Genomic DNA, 20,814 nt, shown 5'->3' on the forward strand with positions numbered 1-20,814 from the left:
CGCCTGCTGTTCCTCCAGTGCTCCCAGCACGCTCCGACCCCAGGGTCTTTGCACGTGCTGTTCCCGCTGCCTGGAACATTCTTCCCCCGTGACTAAGGCCCCACCTGCAACATCCCCTCCACTGAGTCCTTCCCCAACCATACTGAGTGGAGCAGTCACCCCTGCATGCTCCAGTCTTTCTCACTCATTTCCCTCTGACTGTTTTGCGTTTGTCACTCTGGGATTACCCTGTCCTTGTTTTTGTTGTTGTTGTTGTTGTTGTTTTGTTTTGTTTTGAGACGGAGTCTCCCTCTGTTGCCCAGGCTGCAGTGCAGTGGCGCGATCTCGGCTCACTGCAAACTCCGCCTCCCGGGTTCATGCCATTCTCCTGCCTTAGCTTCCCAAGTAGCTGGGACTACAGGTGTCCGCCACCACGCCCAGCTAATTTTTTATAGTTTTAGTAGAGACGGGGTTTTACCATGTTAGCCAGGATGGTCTCCATCTCCCGACCTCGTGATCCACCCGCCTCAGCCTCCCAAAGTGCTAGGATTACAGGCATGAGCCACTGTGCCCGGCTAACCCTGTCCTTGTTTTTTTTTTTTTGGTTTTTGTTTGTTTTGAGACGGAGTCTCGCTCTGTTGCTCAGGCTGGAGTGCGCGGTCTTGACTTGCTGCAACCTCCGCCTTCTGGATTCAAGCAATTCTCCTGCCTCAGCTTCCTGAGTAGCTGGGATTACAGGTGCCTGCCACCACACCCACACCCAGCTAATTTTTCTATTTTTCTTTTTCTTTTCTTTTCTTTTTTTTTTTTTTGAGATGGAGTCTTGCTCTGTCACCCAGGCTGGAGTACAGTGGTGCAATCTGAGCTCACTGCAAGCTCTGCCTCCCGGGTTCATGCCATTCTCCTGCCTTAGCCTCCTGAGTAGCTGGGACTACAGGCGCCCAACACCACGCCTGGCTAATATTTTGTATTTTTTTTAGTAGAGACGGATTTCACCGTGTTAGCCAGGATGGTCTCCTGACCTTGTGATCCGCCCGCCTCAGCCTCCTAAAGTGCTGGGACTATAGGCATGAGCCACCGCGCCCGGCCAATTTTTGTATTTTTCTTTTCTTTTTTTTTTTTTGAGACGGAGTCTCGCGCTGTGTCACCCAGGCTGGAGTGCAGTGGCGCGATCTCGGCTCACCGCAAGCTCCGCCTCCCAGGTTCAGGCCATTCTCCTGCCTCAGCCTCCGAGTAGCTGGGACTACAGGCGCCCGCCACCACGCCCGGCTAGTTTTTTGTATTTTTAGTAGAGACGGGGTTTCACCATGTTAGCCAGGATGGTCTCGATCTCCTGACCTCGTGATCCGCCCGCCTCGGCCTCCCAAAGTGCTGGGATTACAGGCTTGAGCCACCGCGCCCGGCCCAATTTTTGTATTTTTCATACAGACAGGGTTTCACCATATTGGCCAGGCTGGTCTCGAACTCCTGACCTCAAATGATCTGCCCGCCTCGGTCTCCCAAAGTACTGGGATTACAGGTGTGAGCCACCGCGCCTGGCCTACCCTGTCCTTGTGGAGGAGCTTCCTGTCTGCTTGTTCCTATAGAATGTAACCTCAGTGATGACAGGGGCTGTGGTCACTGCTGTGTCCCCAGCATCCTGTCTGGCACAAAGCACCCCTTTTCCCTGTGGAAAGAGCTGTCCCCAAGAACTCCGACCAAACTTTCCCATGACTCTAGCTCTGACCTCCCTGGGCGAGCGGAATGAAAGCCCCATCCATTGCACAGACCAGAAAACTGAGGTCCGGGAGGTGCAGGTTCTCGCTGGGGACCTCATATCAGGCTCCCTCATGCTCCACCCTGTACTTCTTACCTGGGGGGCCTGGGTCAAATCATTGCCCTCACTCCCAGCCCCTGAGCTTCAGTTTCCCTCTTTCAATGGGAAGCATGACCTTCATGCTTCATGAAGACTTTGGGCTATGTGGCATCTCTTAGTACCCAGTAAATGTTTGCTAAGTGGACAGAGCCACACTGAGCAGGGCAGAGGAGAGGACCCGCCTCAGGCCCCCACGCCATGGTCTTGGGAGCCAGACAGGCGCAGTAGCTCGTAGCCCACGCTGCTGCAGAAGTATTTGTCAACTGAGCGAAGGGATTTGGGGTTTGGCACGATTGCGCCCTCCATCTCCTCTGCTGATGATTAAAGGTGAAGTCATTCTCGCTTGCCGGCCCTGCCAGCTCAGCCCTGACTCACCACTTGGCAGTATCCCCATACCCTGGAATGCACCCCCACTCTGTCCTCACAGAGGCCCTGCGATGACGGCTTCAGGGAGGAAGTGACATTCAGAGTGAAGCCTGAGGATGCAGCCAAGTGAAGGAAGAGTCAGCCCCCAGCCCTGTCCCGCCCGCCCTTGACTCTCTGCCCTGTCCAACCTCTCCATTCCCATGGCCCTGGCTCACTGTGCTTTCCCCAGCCTCTCCCCAGCCTCCCAGCTCCCACTCTTGCCCTTCTGCCCCCAAGAGGCCCCAGAGCAGTCTTCCTACACCCAACATTGACTTCCCTCCCCTGCTTATAGTCTTCCATGGCTCCCTAGCACCCCCAGGACAAAGTCCCAGTCCTCAGTGCACCCTCTGCCCTCACTCCTCAGCCCTCCATGCGCTCTCAGTAACCCTCAGTCACACCAGTCTCCTTCTGTTCCTTGAGCAGGCCAAGCTCTCTCTTGCCTCAGGCCCTGTGTGCAGGCTGTCCCCTCTGCTAGCATGCAGTCCCCTTCTCCTTCACCTAGTCAATGACAACCAACCCTTCCAGTCCCCAGTTAAATGACACTTTTTTTTTTTTTTTTAGATGGAGTTTCACTTTTGTTGCCCAGGCTGGAGTGCAGTGGCGCGATCTCGGCTCACCGCAACCACCACCTCCCGGGTTCAAGCGATTTTCCTGCCTCACCCTCCCAAGTAGCTGGGATTACAGGCATGTGCCACCGCGCCCAATTAATTTTGCATTTTTAGTAGAGACAGGGTTTCTCCATGTTGGTCAGGCTGGTCTTGAACTCCTGACCTCAGGTGATCCGCCTGCCTTGGCCTCCCAAAGTGCTGGGATTACAGGCATAAGCCACCAGGCCTGGCCTTAAATGACACTTCTTAGGGGAAAATAAAACCCTTTCCTCTTGTCATCTGCTTTCTCTGCAAGCCTGAGTTTGCAGTTATTCATTTGTCATAGCAGCGTGTGGTCAGCATCTGCAGGGAGGACCAAGCAGGCTCACCCATCTTGCTCCACTCAGAATCCCGTGCCCAGCATGGCGCCTGCACGCAGAGGATGATCAGAAAACATCGACTTAATTTTAAGTGCAGTAATAGCTAATAATAATAATAGCTAATGGGGCCGAGCACAGTGGTTCATGCCTGTATTCCCAGCTAGGAGGCTGGGGCGGGCAGATCGCCTGAGGTCAGGAGTTCAAGACCAGCCTGTCCAACATGGTGAAACCCCGTATCTACTAAAAATACAAAAATTAGCCGGCTGTGGTGGTGGGCGCCTGTAATTCCAGCTACTCAGGAGGCTGAGGCAGGAGAATTGCTTGAACCCGGGAGGTGGAGGTTGCAGTGAGCCAAGATCATGCCATTGCACTTCAGCCTGGGCAACAAGCGCGAAACTCCATTTCAAAAATACTAACTAACTAAATAATAATAATTGCTAATGGTTAGAGACCGCTGCTGCATGAACAGACTCCGTGCTGCATACATGCATACATGGGAGGATTAAGCCATTTAATTCCCTCAGCAATCTTATGAATTAGATCCTGTTATCATTCCCACCCTATATATGAGGGAACTGAAGCACAGAGAGGGAAAGCGACTTGCCCCAGGTCACACATCTAAGAAATGGCAGGGACAATATCTGGACTCAGGCAAGATTGGGGAAATAGGAGTGAAACCCTCCAGTGGCGCCTTCTACCTTAGCTCTGATACTGGGGATCACCACCTGTTCCGCCGGGATGGGTACAAGCCCTGTGTCCTGGGGTGTTCCCTGGCTCGGCAGCAGGGGGCAGCAGAGAGCCCAGTCCCTTTCCAGTCCTGCGCTGGGACCTGCCAATATGCCCTCCTCTCCCTGAGAGTGGCCTTAGCATCGCTAAGAGTTGGAAACTAAGGGCGACATGACCCCTCTCCCAACGTGGCCACGAGGAGTAACGATATGGTGCATATGAAACTCCAGGAAAGAAATCTGACCAATGTTCACTACTAGAGAGGGCACAGACTCAGAGGCCGAGCAACTGCCGCTTTGAATCCCAGCTCCTCACTTCTTTCCGTGCCTCGGTGTTCTCGTTTGTAAAATGGGGACGAGATTGGCCAGGCCCGGTGGCTTACGCCTGTAATCCCAGCACTTTGGGAGGCCGAGGTGGGCGGATCATTTGAAGTCAGGAGTTAGAGACCAGCCTGGCCAACATGGTGAAACCATGTCTGTAGTAAAAATACAAAAAAAGTAGCTGGGCGTGGTGGTGCATGCCTGTGAACCCAGCTACTTGGGAGGCTGAGACACGAGAATCGTTTGAACCTAGGAGGCGGAGGTTGCGTTGAGCACTGCCCTCCAGCCTGGGCGACAGGGCGAGACTCCATCTCAAAAAAAAAAAAAAAAAAAAAAAAAAAAATGAGGACGAGACTAGAATCCACCCCATGGGATCGCAATGAACATTAAATGGGTTAAACTGTGGTGAGGCACTGCAGGGTCCACGCGAGAGCAGCGGTGCCGCTGTGACTGCTCTCTAACCCCCAGCTGTGTCCTCCCTGCTCTGGTTCACACCAGCCGGCTTTGAGCACTCTGGGTTTTTCTCTCCTTGTCTGCCCCTGAGCACCGTGTTCCCCAGAGGTGGGATCAGGATCCGGCAAATGCCAGACCGGAGTCTGAGCCCAGAGATGGGACAAAGATGGGCAAGAGTTGGGGGTGGGGGGAATCCCCACAGAAGGCGAAACTGAGGCTCAGGGGTTGGGGACAGCCGGCCTGCCTGCCTACGACCGTCTGATGGACATCGCCTGGTCTGAGCTGGTTCCAGAGCTGGGTGGGGTGTCTGTTGACTGAGAGGGGAGAGAGAAGAGACTGGGAAGAGAGAGGCAGGGACATTGAAAGATGGTCACAAGAAGTTGGCAGTGGAACATAAGGGGACAGAGATGGGCAGAGGAGGGGCAGGGCCGAGGATATGGTACCTGCGGGCCGGGCGTCGGGGGCCCGGGCGGGTGGCCCCGGGGTCTCCAGCGCAGGCGAGACGGAGAAGCGGGAGAAGCACAGCGGGGGGCCTGGAGGGGGGAGGAGGGGGAAATCCTCCGCCCACTCGAAACTGCCTCCTGCAGCAGAAGACCGCAGTCAGGCCGCAGGCACCTGCGGCGCTCCAGCCCTCCGGTCCCGCCCCTCCCACCCCATAGGGCCCGCCCCGTCCGCCCCATGGCTCCCGCCTCCTCCTGCCCCATTGGGCCCGCCCTCACCAAAGCCGCTGTCGTTGCTGGGAAACCCATCTCCGGGGGTGGCGGGGTGGGGAGGCGTCGGGGGCGCTGGAGGCGTTGACGGGTCCGTGTCCCCCTCGGGGGGGGCCCTGGACGCTCAGCTCGTTGGTTGGCGTCTCCTGTGAAGGCAGATTAGCGGGAAGCCAGAGGGGACAAACCGTCACGTCCCATTTACCGCATCCCCCAAAAGCAACAAAACTGGCTAATATTTCTGGGGCTCTAGGAATCCCAATTTATAATCACACGCTCTGGAGGGGTGGCTGGAGCCCCTAATCTGGCTTCGAAGCCTCGGGCCAGCCTTAACCTCAACCTGGCCCGAGGCTACTTACCTGACAGCTGAGCCCCACGCACAGCTAAGTAGCCCAACGTAAGGATTCTCTCCTGGCTCATTAACGCGCGGCCTCCACCCGATCCCCTAACCCAAGGCGATCTCCATAGGCCCCACCCCGTCCCTGTCAGTCCCACCCACCTCTGAGATCTAGATCTGCTCCAGTGGCCCTCCCAACCCCTGCCCCATCCTGAGCGCATCCCATGCTGGGCATCCCATGCTGGACGCAGTGACCCTGCCCCCGAACCCTCCCTCAGAAGTAGACCTGCTCCCGCCCTCCAAGTTCCACCCCTCTGAATATATTTCAGTGGCCCAGTCCCCAATTCTTGGCCTTATTTCCATTTCTCTCACAATCTCAGCCCGGTATACCCGCCCCAGGTTCATCTAGACAAGGCCCCAGTTCCTCAGCACCATTCGCCCTCCCTTTTTCTCTTCAACACCATCTGTGTTTTTCTTTTTGTTATAGACAGAGTCTCACTGTCGCCCAGGCTGGAGAGCAGTGTTGTGATCATGGCTCAATGCAGCCTCAACCTCCCGGGCTCAAGCGATCCTCCCACCTCAGCCTCCCGAGTAGCTGGGACTACAGATGCGCACCACCACAGCAAGGTAATTTTTTTCTTTTTAAGAGATGAGGTCTCGCCATGTTGGCTAGGCTGCTCTCGAACTCCTGGCTTCAAGTGATCCTCCCGCCTCGGCCTCCCAAAGTGCTGGGATTACAGGCGTGAGCCACTCGCGACTGGCCTAACTCTTAACACAATCCTCTACCCATCTCTCTAAAGACCCGTCCCAGTCGTTAGGTTCGCTCATCCCTGACCCCACCCCAAAATACCTTAAGACTGCCTGCTGCATCTCTGAAGCCCACCTGCAGCCTAGCCATGGCCCTTCCCTAGTGGGTAAGATCTGCTCCCTCCGGAACCAGCCCTACAGATACTAGAACTCTAGTCAACAAACAATGCCCAAACTCTCAGTAGGCCCCGACCACACCATCCAGGCCACTTCTCAACACTTCCTCTTCTCAACACTTCCTCCCTAGTCTCTCCAGGATCCCATACTTGACTACCCAGTACCCCCTCTTTCCTTCCAGACTCACCCTCTCTCTCCAGGCCTCTCCTCGCCCTCTACACCCCGCCCCCATCACAAGCCCTGCCCTCACCCTAGGTCCCACCCCAGCTCTAGGCTCGGCCCGTCCTCCCGGCCCTGCCCCACTGTCAGGCCTGCCCTCACACTCAAAGCCTCCTCCCATCTTCCTAGTCCCGCCCCATTTCCCTGACCAGTCTCTTCCCAGAGCCCGCCTTCAACCCCTAGGCCCTGCCTGCGCCCTGCTCGATCCTCCCCGCCTTAGGCTCCGCCCCCATTCCAGCCGTGGACTTTCTCCAGGCCTCCTCTTGCCGCACCACAGGCTTGGCCTCCCTCAGGCCCCGATCCAGACTCTGTCCCGATCCTAGGCGCGGTCTCCTTCCAGGCCTCGCCCCCGCTGTAGGCTCAGCCTGCCTCCAAACCCTGCTCTAGACCCCGCCCCACTCTAAGCTCAGCCTTCGTCTAGGCCCCGCCCCAGGCCCTGCTCCTCTAGGATCGACTTCCCTCCAGGCCCCGCCCTGGGATCCGCCCCACCCTAGCTTGGCCCCCCCCCACTCCCCACTCCACCCCCCCTCGGCCCCGCCCCCCTCCAGCTCTGCCTCCCACCAGGCCCCGCCCAACTCTAAGCTCGGCCTCTCTCCAGGCCCCGCCCCGCTCCAGGCTCCGGCTCCCTCCAGACCGCGCCCCCGCGGGTTCCGCACCTGGTCGAAGAGGTAGACGGTCACGTCCCCGTGGAAGGAGACCATCTTGCGCTTCCTCTCCAGCTCGCTGTCCTCTGGCTCGTCGGCCCCGCGCGGAGACTTGAGCAGCCCCCGCAGCGGGCGGGCCGCGTCCGCGTCGGCGCTGCTCACCACGACGGGCACCGGGGCTGCTCGCGCCCTCCCGGGGCCCCGCGGCCCCGCCGCCGCGCCCGACGCCGCCGCCTCCTCGTCCTCCTCCTCGTCCTCGTCCTCGTCCTCCCCGTCCTCCTCCGCCGGCCCCGGCGCCCCCGCCCCGCCGGCCTCCCCGCCAGCCGCCCCGGCGTCCGCGCCCTCCCACGGGGGCCGCCGCGGGCCCGGCCCCGGGAACGGCGTGAGCGTGAGCGGCGGCAGCGCCAGCGAGAGCCGGGAGAGCCTGGCTGCGAGGGGAGAGACCTGGTGAGCCCCTGTCCCGGGGAAACTGAGGCAGGCCCTCCCCCTAGCTGTGTGGCCTCAGGTAAGCCCTCCGCACAATCTGGGCCTCAGCACCCACTTCGTGAACGGAAGAGCTGCCCCGGGGCCTTTCTCCAGGCAGTGTGGGAAAGGTCCTCTCCAGTTCTCAACCTCCCCAGAGCTCCCCAGTGCCAACGGCTTTAAGCCCCAACTTCCCATAGCCCACCAGGCCCGCATGCCCTGGCCCTCTGATCTCTCTGGCCTCTGTCCCCACCTCCTTTGGCCTGACGTCCATCTAGCCACATGGGCCACCCCACCATTCATTCCTCCCACCGAGTAGCTGGGACTACAGGCACGCGCGCCACCATGCCCGGCTAATTTTTTGTCTTTTTAGTAGAGATGGGGTTTCACCATGCTGGCCAGGCTGGTCTCGAACTGCAGACCTCGTGATCGCCCATCTCGGCCTTCCAAAGTGCTGGGATTACAGGCGTGAGCCACCGCGCCCGGCCTGGACTGCCTTTTCTAATGCAAGTCCTGCACATCCTCCAGCTCTGGGCTTTCAAAGCCTTCAGAGATCTCCTAGGGCTCCTGGGAGGTTAGGAGCACCCACTCTGCACCCCATCCACCGAGCACCTTCCTTCTGAGCGGATTTTCTCAGCGTGTAATTATACTTCTGTGGTAGTGTGTTTGCCTCGATAAAGAACAGAGACCGAGTCTGGCTCATTCATAGCCTCATTTCCAGGCCCCAAGCACATAGAAGTACTCAGTCAATATCTGTAGGATTAATGAGTGAATACTCCCGCTGTGTGAAAAAATGACCAAGGCACTTCCCCTCTCTGGCGCCTGATCGCCAAAGTTGGGGTGTCTAACCATCTCCAGGCCCCTTCCCTGCTCTAAGACTTTTCGATTTTAGTCTGCTAGGAAGGAAGGACTTGAGGTCCCTGGAGGAGGAAACCTGGCTTGGAATCCCAAGTTTATCTTTGCTTGCTGTGTGTCCCTGGGCAAACAGATCCACCTCTCTGTCTCTCTCTCTCTCTTTTCTATTTTTTTTTTTTTTTTTTGGTGGGGAGGGGGATGGAGTCTCGCTCTGTCACCAAGGCTGGAGTGTAGTGGCGCGATCTCGGCTCACTGCAACCTCCACCTCCCAGGTTCAAGCAGATCTCCTACCTCAGCCTCCTGAGTAGCTGGGACTACAGGCACGTGCCACTACACCCGGCTAATTTTTGTATTTTTTAGTAGAGATGGGGTTTCATCATCTTGGCCAGGCTGGTCTTGAACTCCTGACCTCGTGATCTGCCCTCTTTGGCCTCCCAAAGTGCTGGAATTACAGGCATGAGCCACCACACTCAGCTAGATCCACCTCTCTGAGCCTCTGTTTCCTCACTGGCAAACGAACAGCGGTCACTTATCCCTCCATTACTGCATAAGTGAACTGCCCTTTGTGGGCTGATAGCAGGGGCAAGAGGAAGATTTAGGTGGGGCAGGGAGAAAGATGAATGCAGATGATCCCTCTCTGGTCCTCATTCACTCTACTCAAGTTTCACTACCTTTTGCTAATGTCTTTTTTTTTTTGAGACGGAGTCTCACTGTGTTGCCCAGGCTGGAGTGCAGTGGCCAGATCTCAGCTCACTGCAAGCTCCGCCTCCTGGGTTTACGCCATTCTCCTGCCTCAGCCTCCCGAGTAGCTGGGACTACAGGCGCCCGCCACCTCGCCCAGCTAGTTTTTTGTATTTTTTAGTAGAGACGGGGTTTCACCGTGTTAGCCAGGATGGTCTCGATCTCCTGACCTCGTGATCCGCCCGTCTCGGCCTCCCAAAGTGCTGGGATTACAGGTTTGAGCCACCGCGCCCGGCCTCTTTTACTCTTTCTCTAAACATGGTGAGCCAGTGCCCATCTCAGTGCCCTCTATCTAGAACACTCTCCCCCCGACGTCCACCTGCCTCACTCCCTCCTTTCCTTCACATCTGCTCAAAAGTCACACTTTTGTTAACCAGACATCTCGGAGTGGTGGGGTTATGGGGGATGCTGCATAGAGGGTTTTTGTTTTTGTTTTTGTTTTTGTTTTTTTAAATGAAGTCTCGCTCTTGTCTCCCAGGCTGGAGTGCAGTGGTACAATCTCGGCTCGCTGCAACCTCCACCTCCTGAGTTCAAGCGATTCTCCTGCCTCAGCCTCCCGAGTAGCTGGGATTACAGGCACCTGCCACCATGCCCAGCTAATTTTTGTATTTTTAGTAGAGTCAGGGTTTCACCATGTTGACCAGGCTGGTCTCGAACTCCTGACCTCAGGCGATCCTCCCACCTCGGCCTCCCAAAGTGCTGGGATTACAGGGGAGAGCCACTGCGCCCAGTCTAGAGGGGGTTTTTCTGGAGCTATGAGTACGCAGATAAAGGTCAGGGTGAGAACCTTTAAAAATTAGGAAGGCTTCCTGGAAAGGGGAAATTTGGGGTCTTGAAGGATGAGTAGTTCACTTGGAAAAAAGCAGGCTATTCTCTGCCTCTTTTCACCCCCCAGTTCTAATCCAACCCAGATCCTCTGAGGCATTTTAGCTGCTCATCTCCCAACATTTTCATGCTGCCTGGGCTGTTTCCTGATACAGCTGGTCACAAACTCCCTACAACAATCTCAAGGAAGTGACAGTGTTCGAACACCACAGGCTTTGAGGAAGAAACGTCCTCTGTCCAGCCCACTTCCTGACCCTTGCCCACTGAGCCACAGGCTCCTCTCTGGAGATGATAACTGTTTCCTCAAGCGTGGCTGTGAGGTTGCCAATATAAAACAGGACCCAGCCACTTATAACTTTCATACCCATATTTAAGGAAATTGCGCCTCCCAGAGATTCTGCTGGAACTGTATTTCCTATGTCCACATCTAAACAAGGGCTATTTATTTTTACCCTTCATTTATATATATATATATATATATATTTTTTTTTTTTTTTTGAGACGGAGTCTCGCTCTGTCACCCAGCCTGGAGTGCAATGGTGCGATCTCGGCTCACTGCAAGCTCCGCCTCCCGGGTTCACGCCATTCTCCTGCCTCACCCTCCCGAGTAGCTGGGACTACAGGCACCCGCCACCTCGCCCGGCTAGTTTTTCGTATTTTTTAGTAGAGACGGGGTTTCACCGTGTTAGCCAGGATGGTCTCGATCTCCTGACCTCGTGATCCGCCCGTCTCGGCCTCCCAAAGTGCTGGGATTACAGGCTTGAGCCACTGCGCCCGGCCACCCTTCATTTATCTTAAACAGTTTTCTCTGTGGCAAAACACTTCCTGCATTTCTACCAAAACTTAATTTTCAGAAAAGGCATATCTGTGCCTTCCAGCTCACTAGTCCCATCGTGGTGGAGTTGGGTCAGGGCAGGGTCTGACGCTCCCTGGGTCCCAGCCTTGGGCAGCTCAGGGCCTGGCACACAGGGGGCCTGGCACACTGGATAGATGCCTTAGCTTATTGGAAAGTTGTTTTTGTTGTTGTTGTTTTGTTGTTGTTTTGTTTTGTTTTGGAGACAGAGTCTTGCTGTCATCCAGGCTGGAGTGCAGTGATGTGATCTCGGCTCACTGCAACCTCTGACTCCCAGGATCAAGCTATTCTTGTGCCTCAGCCTCCCGAGTAGCTGGGACTACAGGTGCACGCCACCACGCTGGCTAATTTTTTTTTTTTTTTTTTTTTTTTTTGTGAGACAGAGTCTTGCTCTATGGCCCAGGCTGGAGTGCAGTGGTGCAATCTTGGCTCAGTGCAAACTCCGCCTCCTGAGGTCAAGCGATTCTCCTGCCTCAGCCTCCCGAGTAGCTGGGATTACAGGCGCCTACCAGAAAGCCTGGCTAATTTTTGTATTTTTAATAGAGACGGGGTTTTGCCATGTTGCCCAGGCTGGTCTTGAACTCCTGACCTCAGGTGATCCGCCCACCTTGGCCTCCCGAAGTACTGGGATTACAGGCATGAGCCACTGAGCCCAGCCAGCTTATTAAGTTTAAATCAGCACATGCTGGCAGCCTGGGGGCCTTGAGCCATCCACAGACAGGCTTCCTTCGAATTGGCTGCAACCATAAAAACAAAACTAAACAAAAACCAGAGCTCTGGTTTAAAAGGGAAAAGTAGCAGATTCGCCAACACCAGGTGCACATTCCTGAGAAGTGGCTGCCCCGTCTACACAGGGCATTTTCTTCTGAAGCCCCACTCTGCCTCCCCAGCATGCTTCATCCATTTCACTATGTCCTCTGGCCCCTGTGGGCATGGGTTTGAGACCCCTGGTCTAAGTGAATTGCAATAATAAAAGCAAGTGCTTACTGAATCCCCAGCTCTGATTAAGTGCTTTGGACGTCCTCATTCATTTAACCTTCACAGCAACCCTATGAGGTAGGTTCTAACCCTGCCATCCGTTTTTGGCAGATGAGTAAACTGAGGCACCGTGCAGCAAGGACATTTGCCCAAGGCCAAAGAGCTAGAGAGAGGACCGAGCCAGGATGTGAGCCCAGGTGGTGCGGGCTTCAGGGCCTGCATTCATCACTGCCAGCCCGATCCGGCATCTTTACCCACACTCACCCTCCGCAACCTCGGAAACAGCCGGACCTCAGCCCTGACTGTGCCCCGCAGCCTCCTCACCTTTGATCTGCTCGCTGTTCCCCTGAGGGGGTCCCAAGTCCAAGAATAGTCGTGGCATCTCGGGGCCCTTCCTCTCGGGCTTGGGGGGGTCCCCGTCTCCGCTGGGTGCCGTGTCTCCGCCGGCCCTGCTGTCTGGGGCCCCGGGCTCTCCCTCGGGGGCCACCTCCGGCCTGGCTCTCGGGGGCGCTGGCTCCAGCCTCCTCGGCTGTGCCTCCGGTGGCGGTGGCAGCGGTGGCGGTGGTGGCTGCGGCCTCGTGTAGTCTACCCATCCGGCCTTTGCGTCCACGCCGCTTCCGGGGCCGCCGCCGGGGGCCGTCCCCGTGCCCACTGGGGCTCGGCCCCCACTCCCGAGGTCCAGCCTCCCAGCCCCTGGGGCTCTCGGCGCCCCCCCAGTCTCGGGGGCTTTCCTCTCGGTCCCGGGTTCCAGCGTCCCGTTCTTGGGGGCTGGGCCAAGGGGGCCAGGGGCTGTCTCCCCGCCGTTCCGGGAGGAGGCCACTGCGCTGGGTGCAGGGGCTCTCTCCAGAGAGGTCTCTGGGGCTGGCTCCCCGATCGTGGGGGCTGGACCCCAACTCTCGGGCGTCTTCTCCCAGGGCCCTGGGGCTCTCCAAGGCCCAGTCTCTGGTGGCCTCTCCGTGTTCCTGGGGAATCTCAGGCCCCCATTCTCTGACACCTTGTCCTCGCTCTTTGGGGGTGTCAGGCCCCCATTCACCAGCACCTTCTCCCCGGCCTCTGGGGACCTCAGCTCCCCATTCTCCAGCGCTTTCTCCTCCCTCCTTGGGGGTGTCAGCTCCCCATTCTCCAGCACTTTCTCTTCTCTCTCGGGGGACCCCAGGGCCCCATTCTCCGCCGCCTTCTGCTCGATGCCTGCCTTCTCCTCGATGCCCGGGGCTCTCTGGTCCCCGTTCTCCAGCACTGTCACCCCGTTCACTGGGAGGCTCGGGCTTGGGGCTTGTTTCCCGTTGCCCAGGGCTGTCGGGTCCCTGTTCAGGCCCGGGACTTTCTCTCTGTTCCCGGGACCTCTCCCCGCCTTCCTGGGTCCTGTCTCCCGGGCTGTCGCCCCCTTCTCCCCCAGGAGGTTCCTTGTCACATCCTCCCGCAGGGACATCAGCAGCTGCTCGGTGCTCACTTGAACCACGAAGGTCGGCTTCTCCCGGGGCCCCGGGAGCAGGAGCGGACCCGGATCTGGAGGTGGCCGGGGCGCTCCTGGGTCGGGTGGCTCGGGGGGAGCCCGCGGCCGAGGGACCCCTTCCTCCTCGGCCGCCCCCCCACCTGGGAAGGCTCCCTCGGGGGAAAAAGGGGTCTCGGTCTCGTAGCCGCTGTCCCCCGGCTTGGGGCCCGGCGACGAGAGGCCTGAACCGGGACTGGCCACGGCCGAAGGGGGGTCGGGGGACACGGCCGGGTCCGCGGGGGCCCGAGGAGGTGGCGGCGGGGGGGGGGGAGCGGGAGGTGGCCCCCGCCCGGGGTACTGGGGCGCCGCCGCCCCCATGAGGGGGTCCAGAAACTCGGGGGGGGCCGAGGCGGGGGGGGCCATGGGCAAGTCGGCCAGGGAACCCCGCTCTGCCCGCAGCGAGGAGTCGTCCTCGGGGGGGTGGGGGCAGCCAAGAGCAGGGTGGCCCCCCCAGCCTGCTACGGCGTCCCCCCGCTCCAGTGGCAGGCAGGAGCAGGCCCCCTCGCGGCTGCACAGAGGACAGGGTAGGGGACCCCTGCGGCTCGGGCCACCTCCAAGGCTGCTGCTGTCTTCCCCTGGGGAGCTGCCCTCCTCCTCCTCCTCTTCTTCTTCCACCCACGGGGCGGTCCCCCGCTCCCCCAGGACCTCGGCAGGGTCTCCCGCCAGGGTCTCCCCGGCACCCCGGCCCTCGGGGTCCCAGCCGCTCAGCAGGAAGCTGCCTGACGCTGAGGACTGGGCTGGGAAGGGCCGGGGTGCAGGGAAGAGGGGGGAGGCCCAGGTCTCGGACACCAGCTGGGGGACCTCGGAGGGGGCCTGGGGGGCCTGAGGGGCGGGCACTCCTGGGTCCAGGGGGTCCCAGTCGTTGGGGAAGAGGGGCTCAGGAGGGGATCCGTGCTCCTCCAGGCGGATGTAGTACTCGCTGCTCACAGAGGGGCTGCGGGCGCTGATGACAGGCAGCACGCTGGGCGTGGACAGCGCCTCATAGAACGGGTTGGAGGGGTTGGCGTGGGGGGCCGGGGGGGCCGACGCCGGCTGCCAGGCGGGTGCCCCCCCACCCCGCCCGGCCCCACGCCGGGCCTTCTCCCACAGGCACTCGAGGTTGAGGCCGCGGCTGCTCTCGGTGACCGTGAGCACATCGTCAGGGTCGGCTCCAGGGAAGCCATCCAGTAGGGGGAATGGCGAGGAGAGGGTCCCCGGGCGGGGTGCACTGTGTGCAGGGGGCCAGGGCCAGGGGAAGGGACCGTCTCGGGGTGGAGGTGGCGGCGGTGGGGGCCGGGGGGGCCGCTCGGAGAGCAAGTAGGTGAGCTGCAATTGGAGATCAGAGGCTGAAGGGCGCTGGGCAGGTGGCCGCCAGCAGGACTGAAGGATGTCATACCTGGGGAGAGGTGGGGCAGAGTGAGCAGGGCAGAGATCCAGGGAGGGGAAAGAGACCCAGGGAGGGGACAGACAACCAGAGAGAGGGGGACAGAGATGCAGAGGGGAACAGAGATCCAGAGAGAGGGGGACAGAGACCCAGAGACAGAGGGACAGAGGCCCAGAGAGAGAGGGACAGAGATCCAGAGAGAGAGGGACAGAGGGCCAGGCTTGGTGGCTCATGCCTGTAATGCCAGCACTTTGGGAGGCTGAGGCAGGTGGATCACCTGAGGTCAGGAGTTCAAGACCAGCCTGGCTAATATGGTGAAAACCCATTTCTACTAAAAATACAAACAATTAGCCTGGTGTGGTGGTACCTGCCTGTAATCCCAGCTACCTGGGAGACTGAGGCAGGAGAACCGCTTGAACCCGGGAGGCGGAGGTTGCAGTGAGCCAAGATCGTGCCATTGCACTCCAGCCTGGGCAACAAAAGCAAAACTCGGTCAAAAAAAAAAAAAAAAGAAAAGAAAAAAGGAGAGAGAGGGACAGAGACCCAGAGAGAGGGGGACAGAGACCCAAGAAGTGGGGCAGGGATCCAGGGAGAAGAGGGGACAGAAGAGGACAGAGATTCAGAGGAGGTAACTGGGCTGGGGAGCTAGGTACTGAGACCCAAAGAAGCAGGGGTGGGGGTAAGATGCCCATAGAGAGAGGGTGACAGGGACCTGGAGGCAGAGGGGACACAGCAGCAGATGGGAACAGCTGGTGAGGGTGGTGGTGTCCCCGTTTGGGCTGTGAGCACTGGAATCAGACAGGTAAGAAGCAGGGGTCTCTTAGGATGAAGTGGGTTCAAATCACAGCTCTGCCATTCCCTGCCTGTGTCCCCCTGCAAGTAGCAGATGCTGGCAGAAATGGGGGGGACAGCTCCTCTTCACTCTTGAGGGGTATGGAGGGCAAACGGGATGTGGGCGATGTGGGAAACGAGACGGAGAGCTGGGACCATCCTGGGTGGGGTGCGGCAGGCCAGGAGCCCCGAGTGGGCTAGCCCTCACCAGTAGTCTGCATAGGGCAGCTTGAGCCTCGGCCGGGCCAGCTTCACGTGCTGCTGGCGGACCACGAAGGCGAGGACCTCCTCGTCTGACAGGTGGCGGTAGGGTTGGGCCCCAAACTCAAACAGCTCCCACAGGGTCACTCCCAGGGACCTGCAGAGAGCAGAGAGAGGTCAGAGCCCAGCCCTGACCCGCCCAGGACTCAGTTTCCCCATCTGTAGACCCGGTGGCATCTAGTAACCCTTCCATCTTCCTGGCCTGCCTCGGCCCCCGCGGCCCGTGGTCCTCACCAGATGTTGCTCTCGCGGCTCTGGTCCACCACCATGAAGGTCCCGTGGAGCTCCCCGAGGAGCTCAGGCGCCGCCCAGCGCAGCGGGATCCACAGGCGCTCTGGGGTCAGGTAGTAATCCTCCTGGGGGAACCAGGGCGGTGTCAGGCGAGTCAGGGCACCCCACAGCCCCCACCCCGACGGAAGGAAGCCCTACCTTGTAGTTGCTGTGGGCCAGCCCGTAGTCTCCGATGCGCACGGTCAGGTCAGAGGTCAGCAGGCAGTTGCGCAGGGCCAGGTCGCTGCGGGAAGAATGAGAGGAGGTGAGCGCAGGGGCAGCCCTCCAGCCACGCCCTGGCCCCGCCCCTTCACACTGACTCCACCCCTTCCATTTGATCTGTCTCTCCCCTCTGACTGCTTTCATTCTCCCCTGCTGTCTTGTCTTCTCCCCATCCCTGGTTCTTCCAAGTCTCCTCTCCTTTTCCTCTGCACTAGCTCCTCTTCTTCATCTGACCCTTCTGGCTTCTCCTACTTCTCTGTTGACTCCTCCCCATCCTCTCCCGGCCCCTCTCCTCGTCACGTGACCTTGCCTCCCCGCCATCCTCGGGCTCCTTCCGTTCCTCTCCTGGCCCCTCCTCCTATCATGGCCCCTCCCCCTCCTGATCCCTCCTCCTCCCCTGACCCCTCCCCCTCCCCTGGTTCCTCCTCCTCCTCTCTTGGCCCCTCCCCTCATCACTTGACCCTGCCTCCCCCTCACTTGGTTCCTCCCATTCCCCTCCTGGCCCCTCCTCCTCCAGACCCTCCTCTGTTCGTTCCTATTTTGTGTCAGCCAGTCATAGGTACGCCCCTCCTTTAGCCCCTCTCCTGCAGCCTCACCTCCTTCTCCCTTTCCCTTAGTAGCTCCTCCCGCGGTTCCCCGGCCCGCCCACCTGTGCACGTAGTTGTGGGAATGCAGGTGCGCCAGCCCGCGGGCGATCTCCAGGCCCATCCTCTGCAGCGTCCGCAGGTCTCGAGGGGGTAGCTCAGGGGACAGGCCCTCGGGGGGCCGCTGGGCTCGGAGGTAACGCTTCAGGTCCCCCTGGGAGGGAAGCAAAGAAGGTCAGCAGCACCAGGCCTCCAGCCAGTCTGCCCGGAGGATGGAATGGCCTCTGCTGTCACTGGGTAGCCCCTCTGAGCCTCAGTTTCGCCTGCTGCTTGCAGCAGGTAATAACACAGCCTATCTTGCCTGCTTGTTCAGGGCAACCCCCAGGACAGTCAGCACTCATGAAATGTTAGCTCATGCCACACATCATCTACGATGATGATGATGACGACGAAGTCCAGGGGCACCAGGCTTGGCCCCGGCCCCGTCCAGCTCTCCCCTCTGCCCTTCCCCAACCCCCCAAGACCCTCACCAGTTGACAGAACTCCATAATCAGCAGAAACGGCAGTGTCTCCACACACAGACCCAGGCACTGGAGGACATTGGGGTGCTGCAGGCTCCTGTGGAGTGAGGAGGCGGCTGGGTTGGGAAGACAGCCCCTTCCTCTTCATCCAGCCCCAACCTCCCAGCACAGCCAAACTGCTGCCTCCACCCTTTTTTTGTTGCTGTTGTTGTTTTGAGATGGTGTCTTGCTCTGTTGCCCAGGCTGGTATCCTGCCTCAGCCTCCTGAGCAGCCAGGATTACAGGCATGCGCCACCACGCCTGGCTCATTTTTGTGTTTTTAGTAAAGACGGGATTTCACCGTGTTGGCCAGGCTGGTCTCGAACCCCTGACCTCAAGCAATCCACCCTCAGCCTCCCAAAGTGCTGGGATTACAGGTGTGAGCCACTGAGCCCGGCCCACTCTTACCTTTTTGATCTGTTTCCTCACCTCAGAGTCTCTCTCCTTGACCACACCCCAGTCCTTCCCCAGATCCCCATCTCTGGATGGCCCTCACTGACCTGCTCCTGGAGCCAGATCCCCAGGGACCGCTTTACCTCTTATTCTTCCTCACACCTCACCTCCACCTTCATTCCTGCCCCCGACTCTTCTCAGTCTTCTCCTCATCCCCACAGCCTCCTCCTGGTCTCCCTGGCTCCAGTCTCTACCCTTCCCTTTGCCCCTGACCTGCTTTTCACCGCACACAACCCTCTGTCGCTCCCCAGCACCCCAGGATAGAGCACCAGCTTTTTGATTCCTCCTGCCCCTCAGGCTGGCCCAGGAGTCAGCTTTATCCTATGCGGATTTTCCCAAACCTGCAGGCCCTTGCTTAGGCCCGGGCCTTTGTACCCACAGTTTTCTCTCTCTCTCTTTTCTTTTCTTTTCTTTTTTTTTCTTTCTTTTCTTTCTTTCTTCTTTCTTTCTTTTTTGAGACAGAGTTTCGTTCTTGTCACTCAGGCTGGAGTGCAATGGAGTGATCTCAGTTCACTGCAACCTCCACCTCCCGGGTTCAAGCGATTCTCCTGCCTCAGCCTCCCGCGTAGTTGGGATTATAGGTGCACGCCACCAAGCCCGGCTAATTTTTGTATTTTTAGTAGATACGGGGTTTCACTATGTTGGCCAGGTTGGTCTCGAACTCCTGACCTTAAGTGATCTGCCCACCTCAGCCTCCCAAAGTGCTGGGATTACAGGCGTGAGCCACCATGCCCTGCCTGCACCTATGGTTCTCTCTCTGCAGAACGCCCTCCTCTGATCAGAGTTCTCTTGGCACCCCCGGGCCTCTGCCTCAACATCATCTCCCCTGGAAGCTTCGCTGCTCCCCAGTGCCAGGTTGGATACCGCCCCTTTACCCTCACGCTGTGGGAAAGAGTCAGACTCGGGGGGTTTGAACCCTGACTCCCACTTTCCTAGGTGTGTCATCTCAGGCAAGTCACTTCGCTGCTCCCTGCCTCAGTTTCCCTCATCTGTAAAAGGGGGACAGAGACAGCAACTTCCTCCGAGGAATTTCATGAGATCTGAGAAAAGCTGGTATGTGCTGAGATCCTAGCAATTACTGCTGTTTTAATGGCAACATGTTATTTGATTTTATTTTCACCCTGCATTTTTTTTTTTTTTTTTTTTTTTGAGACAGAGTCTTGCTGTTTCACCCAGTCTGGAGTACAGCGGTGTAATCTCGGCTCACTGCAACCTCTGCCTCCCAGGTTCAAGTGATTCTCCTGCCTCAGCCTCCCGCGTAGTTGGGATTATAGGTGCACGCTACCACACTCAGCTAATTTTTGTATTTTTAGTAGATACGGGGTTTCACCATGTTGGCCAGGCTGGTCTTGGACTCCTGACCTCAAGTGATCCGCCCACCTCGGCCTCCCAAAGTGCTGGGATTACAGGCATGAGCCACTGTGCCCAGCCTTCACCCTGCATTCTAACTGTATTTCCAGGGATATTCACTCTCCATGAGCTTCTTCCTGTCCTACATCCTTTGCATCTGCTGTTCCCTCTGTCTGGATTGCACTTCCCATGGTGCTTTGCATGGCCAGCTCCTCCAGATCAACCCAGCCCCCCTGATGGTCCTGTCCAAAGTGGGCCCTGTCTCTGTCACATATTGCCTCAATTCCTCATGGTACTTGTCATTCTCTGACAGTTTCTCTCTCTCTTTCTCTTTTTTTTTTTTTGAGAGAGAGTCTTGCTCTGTCGCCCAGACTGGAGTGCAATGGCACAATCTTGGCTCACTGCAGCCTCCGTCTCCCAGGCTCAAGCAATTCTCCTGCCTCATCCTCCTGAGTAGCTGGGATTACAGTCATGTGCCACCATGCCTGGCTAATTTTTGTATTTTTATTAGAGATGGGATTTCACCATGTTGACCAGGTTGGCCTTGAACTCCTGACTTCAGGCAATCTGCCTGCCTCGGCCTCCCAAAGTGCTGGGATTACAGGTGTGAGCCACCGCGCCCGGCTGACAGTTTCTCTTTTTAAAATGGATTTATGGCTTGGCATGGTGGCTCTCACCTGAAATCTTGGCACTCTGGGAGGCCGAAGCAGGAGGATGGCTTGAACCTAGAAATTTGAGACCAGCTGGGGCAACATAGTGAAAATCCATCTGTACAATTAAAAAAAAAAAAAAAGGCCGGGCGCGGTGGCTCACGCCTGTAATCCCAGCACTTTGGGAGGCCGAGGCGGGCGGATCACGAGGTCAGGAGATCGAGACCATCCTGGCTAACACGGTGAAACCCCGTCTCTACTAAAAATGCAAAAAATTAGCCGGGCGAGGCGGCGGGCGCCTGTAGTCCCAGCTACTCGGGAGGCTGAGGCAGGAGAATGGCGTGAACCCAGGAGGCGGAGCTTGCAGTGAGCCGAGATCGCGCCACTGCACTCCAGCCTGGGCGACTAAGCGAGACTCTGTCTCAAAAAAAAAAAAAAGAAAAAAAAGAGGACGGGTGCAGTGGCTCACACCTGTAGTCCTGCACTTTGGGGGACCGAGGCGGGTGGATCACTTCAGGTCAGGAGTTC

At 58.2% G+C, this 20,814-nt stretch overlaps 1 protein-coding gene across 1 annotated transcript in view; it reads right to left on the minus strand.

Annotated features, from left to right (window-relative positions):
* The window catches only part of LMTK3 (lemur tyrosine kinase 3), a 29,073-nt gene that overhangs the window by 685 nt on the left and 7,574 nt on the right, over window positions 1–20,814 (minus strand). The window contains exons 7-15 of the mRNA XM_025367826.1: window positions 17,804–17,891; window positions 17,339–17,487; window positions 16,627–16,711; window positions 16,432–16,553; window positions 16,145–16,294; window positions 12,575–15,117; window positions 7,549–7,964; window positions 5,425–5,561; window positions 5,149–5,286 (exon numbers count right to left, since the gene is read on the minus strand). Of these exons, the coding sequence (XP_025223611.1) occupies window positions 5,149–5,286; window positions 5,425–5,561; window positions 7,549–7,964; window positions 12,575–15,117; window positions 16,145–16,294; window positions 16,432–16,553; window positions 16,627–16,711; window positions 17,339–17,487; window positions 17,804–17,891 (3,828 nt within the window). The remainder of the gene's footprint in view (window positions 1–5,148; window positions 5,287–5,424; window positions 5,562–7,548; window positions 7,965–12,574; window positions 15,118–16,144; window positions 16,295–16,431; window positions 16,554–16,626; window positions 16,712–17,338; window positions 17,488–17,803; window positions 17,892–20,814) is intronic.

This window comes from Theropithecus gelada, chromosome 19 (genome assembly GCF_003255815.1).
Source record: "Theropithecus gelada isolate Dixy chromosome 19, Tgel_1.0, whole genome shotgun sequence".
Classification (NCBI taxonomy): domain Eukaryota; kingdom Metazoa; phylum Chordata; class Mammalia; order Primates; family Cercopithecidae; genus Theropithecus; species Theropithecus gelada.